Source organism: Fulmarus glacialis, unplaced genomic scaffold (assembly GCF_000690835.1).
Source record: "Fulmarus glacialis isolate BGI_N327 unplaced genomic scaffold, ASM69083v1 scaffold17209, whole genome shotgun sequence".
Lineage (NCBI taxonomy): Eukaryota > Metazoa > Chordata > Aves > Procellariiformes > Procellariidae > Fulmarus > Fulmarus glacialis.
This window is the reverse complement of record NW_009235455.1, coordinates 6,348-14,505: the sequence shown is the minus strand read 5'-3', so window position 1 is coordinate 14,505 and position 8,158 is coordinate 6,348. Positions and strand designations below refer to the sequence as shown.

The following is an 8,158-nucleotide window of genomic DNA, read 5'->3' as shown; positions in this document are numbered from 1 at the left end:
CAGCAGGATCTCAGTTTGTAGGCCTGATGGCAGTTCTCATAGCATGCTTTTCTAGTGGATTTGCTGGGGTTTATTTTGAGAAAATTTTAAAGGAAACTAAGCAATCTGTGTGGATCAGAAACATTCAGCTTGGTAAGTTTAATTTTAGTCATCTCTTAGAGATACCATATTCTGAAGAATTAAGATAAATGTGCAAAATATATATATAAATAAAAAATATCACCAACATTTTAGTGTTCTGCATAAATGCACTTTTAAAACCAAGAGTATAAACTCTGCTAGGTAGAATTCTAGCAGTTGCTTCCTGATCTCAACCCAGTTCTTGATTTAACTTGCTTATGGAGTGTCTGTAAGTTTGTACAGAATCTGTTGATTGAATTTGTATTTAAAATTTTCTAACGAATGTTATCTTATGCAGGATTCTGTGTATCCTCTGTGTTTAAAAATTATTGTCTTTTGCACTAATTCATAAGATCTGATAAACATAAATAGTATTCCTTTTTCCTTTTTTTACTTTTTTTTAGAGAATATAGGAACATTAAAACAAAATATGTTTCTAAATCAATGTTTTGAGATGTTTTAAAATTAACATTCTTTTTCTCTTGTGTCTGGCAGTTTTTATAGGTTGGCACTTTTAATACAAAAAAACTTCTTTGTTTGTGAATACAGTTGAGGTAATGAATTATTATTATTTCAGTACAAAGGTCAGTTTGTTTTAGTTATCTGTATAATCACTGGAGAGAGGCATATGCAAAAGACAGTTCATCTTAACTATTTTAATGCCCTTACCTATTGTGCGCCTATCAGTAAGAGAGTACCTTCTATTTCCAAAGTAGTTCTGGGTCTTCTAGACCCTAGATATTAAAGGCGACAGAGTTGATCCATTTTCCTGAATGAGTTTTCCCTCACCTCAAAGCAATCTTGTCCAGTTTATAGGGTTGGAAATGTGACATCAGCAATATCTTTTTGTTCCTGTTTTGCAACAGAAACAAAACTTGTTGTTGGAGTTGCCCTTCTTTCTCTAATGGAATCCCTCTAGTCTTCACCTGTAGGCAATAATTATTTATTGCATATTTGAATAAATGCTTTCAGCAGAATTTGAACTTGCTAGCGCCGTAGAACGGACTCTTGATCAAATCCATAGTACTGTAGAATTAAGTCATGAGGATGATTTAGTGGATCAGGGCAGTGTCCTGAGTCTGGTAGAATGTAATGAAGTACCATAAAAACAGGAGATGGTGTGGTTTTTTGTGATTAAATAGTTGGTCAAAAACTGGTATGGTCAAAAATGTCTGAATACAAGCAATATTTCCTTTCTTTTCCTATTGCTGTGTTTTAATTATAAATGGTTTCAGTTAAAAACACAGAACTGCGTTTTGATTATATTTTAATATTTTTAAATGTCCATAATGTTTTGAAACTTTAGGATAAAGAAGGGGATCAAAACCTCTACTTATTATCTGCTAGTATTTATTGAAATTATATATATTAAACCTAAGTTTTCTTGAACAGGGTGTAGGGGATACATCAGGAAAGGTTATGTTAGGGAATGTTGGAGGCAGAGAAGGGTGAGTAGCTGGGGCTTGGTCCGGGATTTAAGGTAAGATTTGGTGCTCTGGATGGAGCCACAGTGTAAAATCCGTTGCCAAGGAAAGCTGCTTATTATTACTCTCAATTTCCATGCTAAAAGCGCTTTGGTGGTCAACAACGCATATATCTGAAACAATTTCCAATTAAACATTCATAGTTGTTGAAAAATCAATGATCTCTTCTAAAACATTCTTCAGATTTTTCTACAGTGCACAAAAGTATGTATGAAAACAAATGAATTCACTGGTTTGATAGTTGGCCTGGTCGTATATTGAATGTTCCAGTAATTGCCTTGTGAAAACAATGAGATCAGAACAGACTGCATCTAAACACAAACTGTTCAAGGCAATGGACAACTAGGACTGATACATAAAGACATAAATGTCTGTGATAATAGTGAGAATTGAATCACCTGATTTTTTTATTTATTTTTTGTCAGTGAGCTTAATTTGCCTAAATGCAAAATTCAGTAGAATATGTTTACTGTTAAGGTTCTTTTCAGTTAAAAAATGAAATTAATTTTGTCATATTTCATAGAGGGTTTCCTGATACAGCTTTTAAAAAATATTTAAAACATGAAATCACAATTTCAAAAATACATTAGTGTATCCTTCCTGCACTAGTTGCCAGCTTAAGACATTATATCAATCAGGAGCGAGTCAGTCATAAGCAAGAGGTTTGAAATAGAGCTTTTCTTAAAATACAAACAACAAAAACCAGATGTCCAACCTGGTTTTCATTTTCATATCTGTAGAGAATCATTAGAGCTGTAGAAAAAATTGGAAAATATATTTGAATAATTGTTGAAAAATTCAGTTTTTAATGCATACCAGTATATTAGAGATATATGAATAGTTGATTTTATTTATTTATTTTAGCAGATCAATTGGAAAATAGAAGTAATTGGTTTAATCTGAATGAAACCTAAACTTTTAATTGTGTCTACAAAAAGAATTATTTCTTGTCAAACGGAAGGTTTTATTTTGTTCAAAACAGTGCTGCCCTTTTCAGACACAGAGAAATGCAATTAAAATAGAGGTCATCTTTTCACAGAAAAGGAATGGAAAAAAATGTTCCCCCTTTCCTGCTCAGGACTAGAGCCTACATCAGTCACAGAGGAGGTGCTTGCATTACTTCCATGCCTGAGGGGATTAGGAAAAGTTTCCCCTCTGATAGAAGAACAGTATACTCACCAAATTACAAACTTTTAAATCTCATCTCAATTTCTTCTTTTGACTTTAAGTCTTTACTAGTAAACATTCGTTGTGTTTGAGACTGATTCAGAAGAATCCCACTTCCAAGATCCTTGTCTGAATTGGCAAACTGATAAGTCCTGCTCTTGCTATGTCAGTGACCATCTCCTCCACTGAAAGTTTTCCCTGTTTTTCTCTCCAGGTTATAGTGTGACTTCAGTCATGATTAGTTTCAGGAAAACTGAAATTGTGTTTAAGTAAATTTTGCTATATGCCATAAACAAAAATCTCCCCATTCCAGCAGAAAGCAATGGAAGTATATAAGAATGTCCTAATGGAAACAGTCAAAACTTGTTATAAGTGTGGAAAACAGCTTTTAAAAGAGAATATCTGCCTGAACTGATTGCGTGTGAATGTGATGGTATTGCAAGTAGCAGTCTTATTTTAAAGTCAGATATATGTGAGCAGTCCTTGAGGACAAAGAACCTGTTTGCAGGTTCCTGAAGCTTTTAAATCAATCTTTTACTTTCAGGATTTTTTGGTAGCATATTTGGACTGATGGGTGTATACATTTATGATGGAGAACAACTGTCAAAGAATGGATTTTTTCAAGGATACAATAAACTTACTTGGATAGTTGTTGTTCTACAGGTGAGATACCTTGTATCACATGTTTCTGTGAGGGCACTTGGGATTTACTCTTCTATAAATGACTGGGGAAACTAATAGGTGTCATTGAAGTTACTGAGAATTCTGTAGTCAAAAGTCTATCTATCACTATTAGAATAGACCTCTAAATAAAAACCTGGAAAATATATAGCAAGTAGATGACTAAGTATTGTGCAACATAAAAGCATGTAAGCATTATTTCTTCTGCAATGTTTAAAAAAAAAAAAAAATGCCCTTCCTCCTGTGGCTTAAAATGTATAGTACAAATATTTCCACTAATTTAATGATGGTAATATGATCAACAATTTCTTTAATGGGGAAAGAAGGACTCTTCCAATATTTATCTTCAACAGTGCATGTCCATAACATAAAATAAATGTAATGCTCCTAAACATAAAAACTTTTCCTAAAGTAAGCACATGTTGTTAAAATAGATGCTCTCAGTAGAATTATCAGGTTGCAAATCCAAACCTCAGTATTTTTCAGGCACTTGGAGGGCTGGTGATTGCTGCTGTTATAAAATATGCAGACAACATTTTAAAGGGATTTGCAACTTCTCTCTCTATTATATTGTCAACATTGATCTCCTATTTCTGGCTGCAAGATTTTGTCCCTACAAGGTAAGAATTATTTTCCATGTATGCTGGGGGGAAAAAAAAGTTTGAAAACTTAATGCTTGCCAGATATAACTGCAAAAATAAATAAAAAAACAGTCCAAACCACACTTCTAGAATGTTTAGGTACAACTTGCACATAAAAGTTTAGTTTCATAACATACCGTAACTAATACTTTTTTTTTCATTATAGTTGGCAAGATTAAATTTTCTGTAAGATACAGCGCCCCACAGGTCAGGAATAACTGAATCTCAAATCTTGGCTTTTGACAAACCACTCTCTTGCAGGCTCTATTTTTAGTTCACTGTCCCTTTCTCTTCTTTTCCTCCCTACCCGATCTCCCTCAGCTTGTTCTGCTCCGACTTTGCTTTTATGCTGAAGCCCGCCCTCTTCGGCGTTGATGCTTCCCTTGCACTGCGTTTGGCTCTGCTCTTTGAACAGCCTCCCCCCTGCTGGCTGTGCTGAGTAAGATCGTGACAAAGGGGTTGCCTGTCTCTTGTTTTCTCTTTGACCTCTAAATGGGCAGATCTTCCACAAGTCGTCTCATTGCAAGAGGAGTTACGACTGAGCAATGATAATGATGATAATCTTTTTATACTGGTTTTCATCCAATCTCAAAACAGTCTCTAAAAGAGATAATTGCAATCATACACACATGGAAGTTACACCACAGCAATTAGTTGCCCATGGACATCCAGAAGCCCAAAGGCAGAGATTTTTTCTGAAGACAATACCATATTTATTAGTGAGAACAGTCAACCAAGAAAGAGAGAAAAATGCTTGCTATATGCTTCTAGGCCCAATACACTGCGTCCCGATGTTTTGTGAATCAGATTTTAGTAGCTTTGTGCACTGTGGGTTTTGTACATGGATAGGTTCTGGAATAGTGCTTGTCTTGGCAGTGCATGTTAATATATGGAGTGTAAAAGTTATATTTGAACTTTCAGATATATTAAAAGGATTTTGCTTATAACTGACCTACACTACTGACATATGTTACACATACTCATGGTGTAAAAATATTTTTAATAATATTTACAACTTCTGTATCTGATATGAACATCTTTTTATCTATAAGTAGTATTTACAATATTAGCAGGAGTTTACTTAAACATTCAAAAAGGAAGTAGAACAACTATTTAGGCAAGTGGAAGACATTGAACTTAAATTATAAGTAGTCTATACTTGTCCTATTAAAACAAATGTAGAAAGTGGTTTAAGAATTTCTGTGTGCTTAAATGGAAAATTAATAAGTAACTTACCAGCTTCTGCAAACTTGGTGAAAATGGGAACAATGGTAAATAGTTAAATGAGGTGGAGCCAACTAGCAGCATGTAGAACTTGAAGCCATCTCATTTAATAAAACTTGATTGAGTTAATCAAACTTAATCTTTAGCACCTTGCTTATGCCAACTGAATTTATTTGAACTGAAACTGAGTAATTGTTTCTCTCACTTCAACAAACATTTTTGATTGGGATAATAGATGTAAAGTACTTAAGTGCTTGAATGTGTTGCAATGGGTCGTGTCCAGAAATAGGCTAACTGTATTCTCTGAAGGATTATCATGTCATGTGCCACAGTTTTTTTAGTGTTTGGTTCAGAAGATCAAATTGTCAACATTGTCATGTCTTTATGACTTTTCTAAAATGTGTACTGATTGTCTGTTGGCTTTGAATATTTTGTTTCAGACTCGTAACTATCAAAACAACTTGAAAGGCCCGTATGTCACAATACAAAAGATGCCTTTATTATCTTTTCCTTACATAAATCTTTATGTATCTGCCAAAAATGAGATTATACTGACTTGCAGACTGGTTCTTAGGCAGCAGTAATTTGTTTTGACATAAGCTTTGGACTTCAAAGCAAACACAACTCCAGCAACATGTACGTAAGATGATAAAAATGGCTGGGTAACCACGGTAGTTGCACTCCTTTAGCTTCTGCTTGCATTTTGCACAGAGCTTTAGGCAAAAGAAAAGAAGAAAGGATTGGTCTGTTTACTTTTGACAATTGTTCCATGAAACTATAATTTTAATTTTCAGAATATGTCAGTATAAAGATGCATTACTTTGTGGATGTAAGTTTCTTACTTCAACTTCTTCCTGCATCCTTCTATAATAAATATATGCAAATTATTTTGTTCTTTATAAATTAGAAAAATATAATTTATCTTTCTGTGTTCCCACAGGAAAATGTCCTTTCTTTTGATTGTATTACATAAATAAAATTGCATCAACTAAAACGAGCTAATTTTTTTTTTTCTTCATCCCTATTCTATTCAGTGTCTTCTTCTTCGGAGCCGTCCTTGTAATAGCAGCTACTTTCCTATATGGTTATGATCCCAAACCTGCAGGAAATCCCATTAAGGCATAGCAGACTTCCTCATCAACCTGCTTCTCAAGATCATGCATTGGGGGCCTTGCTAACAATGGCATGTGGAAAGTATCATTGTGCATTGCAAGGAAAGGATTGCTACCCTGAATCTATTGAAGAAATGCTTATGTGTAGTTTTGAACAGCCAGACGGGTTAAAGGTGGATGATGATACTGTCTGTAACTAACGGGGGGGAAAAAAATGGCAGGGGAATGCCCAGTGCAACTTGCTAATAAAAACTTGAAAGGAACAAAAACTTTCCAAGAAACTGCAACTAGGAATGTTTACAGCTTTGACTGGGATTGCATCAAAAGAATTTACTGTATTGACTGCTGCAGAAATATGTCCTATGCACTCTCTGAAAGAGCACATGACAACATTGTCAGATTGTATGTTTTTGCAATTTGACTATATTTAATCTTAGTAAATATGTTTTTAACTGTTTGTCTATTTACATGAAATCAGCTGAATACACATCATAGTTCTAAAGTGGTTCTAATTAGATATTCCTTATTAAAACTGTGAAGATTGAAGTATGATTGAAGACACTTTCACAATATCAAATATTTTTATATTTATAGAAGGCTGATTTAATAACAGAAATCTGTGTTCTGTTGCTTATATAAAACTATTGTAAGAATGTTAAATTCTTACGTAAGAACACAAAGGGAGAAATTCAGAGTGAAAGCTGGAGATCTGTGTCGATACTCCAGCCTTCATCAGGATAGTCTGTAGTGTTCCAACAGATGCAGTAACTCTGTGAACACAGGCCAGAGGTTACTGTACTAACCTGGCACTAAGAGTAGGGTTATGAGTGCTTGCTCAGATGTAATGTTCATTCTTTTTATTTTTATTGATTATAAATCAGCTTGTTGGTAGAACCTTTAAAGTAGTTTTTATGCTTTAAATATCCTCTGGGGATTTTTTTAACCACAATTTAAAAAGAAAAGCCCATACTAAACATTTTTAAATGCATTATTATTGTCTGTAACAGCTCCATCTGGAGCTATTATGGTATATCATCTGTATACTGTACTGTACTGTACTTTATTACAGAGCTGTTTTTTAAACAAGTGTTGTTTACTCATGAATTCTCCAAGGCTTTTTCAGTACATTTCTATGTAATGGCTTAATTAGAGGATTTTTTTTTTTTTCATTATTATTATTATTTTGTTCTGGGAGTCCTTGAGTCAGCAGACCTAAATGGGTTCTCTGGAGCTATTCAGTCTACTAGTGGAATTACTTTAATAGGAAACATAATGAAAAAGTAATTAATTGTGCAATAGGTAAATATAAAAGCATGCTGTTCTTCAGTTTTAAACAAAAAAAAACTTCACAAAGAAACCTAGATGCAATTAGAACTTAGATCAATTAGACTGTTACAAACACTTCACTTGTTGAAGTATTTGCATATAGTCAGAAACACACACACAAAAAAATGCTGGAACTAATAAAAAAAACTGTCTTAAAAATCACTTGTTTTCAGCAGACCTGTTCATAATGGATTTAATGTAGAGTGACTTCTTATCCACATGTTACACTGGTAAAGGTATAAAAACGTATCAATAGTCCCTTACCTGTAGAATTGCAAGTGGTAAAAATGGATTATTTTCTTCCCCCTCCCCCCCCCCCTTCTTTCTTACTTCTGTCTTGTGCTAATGAACACATTGTGAAGAGAGAGATGTTTTAAAATGTTTACCAAAGTACCTCATCCTC

The 8,158-nt window shown here is 33.9% G+C and overlaps 1 protein-coding gene across 1 annotated transcript in view; it reads left to right on the top strand.

Moving 5' to 3' along the window:
* LOC104082792 (UDP-N-acetylglucosamine transporter-like) overlaps positions 1 to 7,334 on the top strand; it is a 17,728-nt gene extending 10,394 nt beyond the window's left edge. The window contains 4 exon segments of the mRNA XM_009586035.1: positions 1 to 132; positions 3,316 to 3,434; positions 3,939 to 4,072; positions 6,352 to 7,334. The exon segment at positions 1 to 132 is cut by the window's left edge and continues 15 nt beyond it. Of these exon segments, the coding sequence (XP_009584330.1) occupies positions 1 to 132; positions 3,316 to 3,434; positions 3,939 to 4,072; positions 6,352 to 6,442 (476 nt within the window). The 3' untranslated portion in view covers positions 6,443 to 7,334.
* The last annotated feature ends 824 nt before the right edge of the window (positions 7,335 to 8,158 follow it).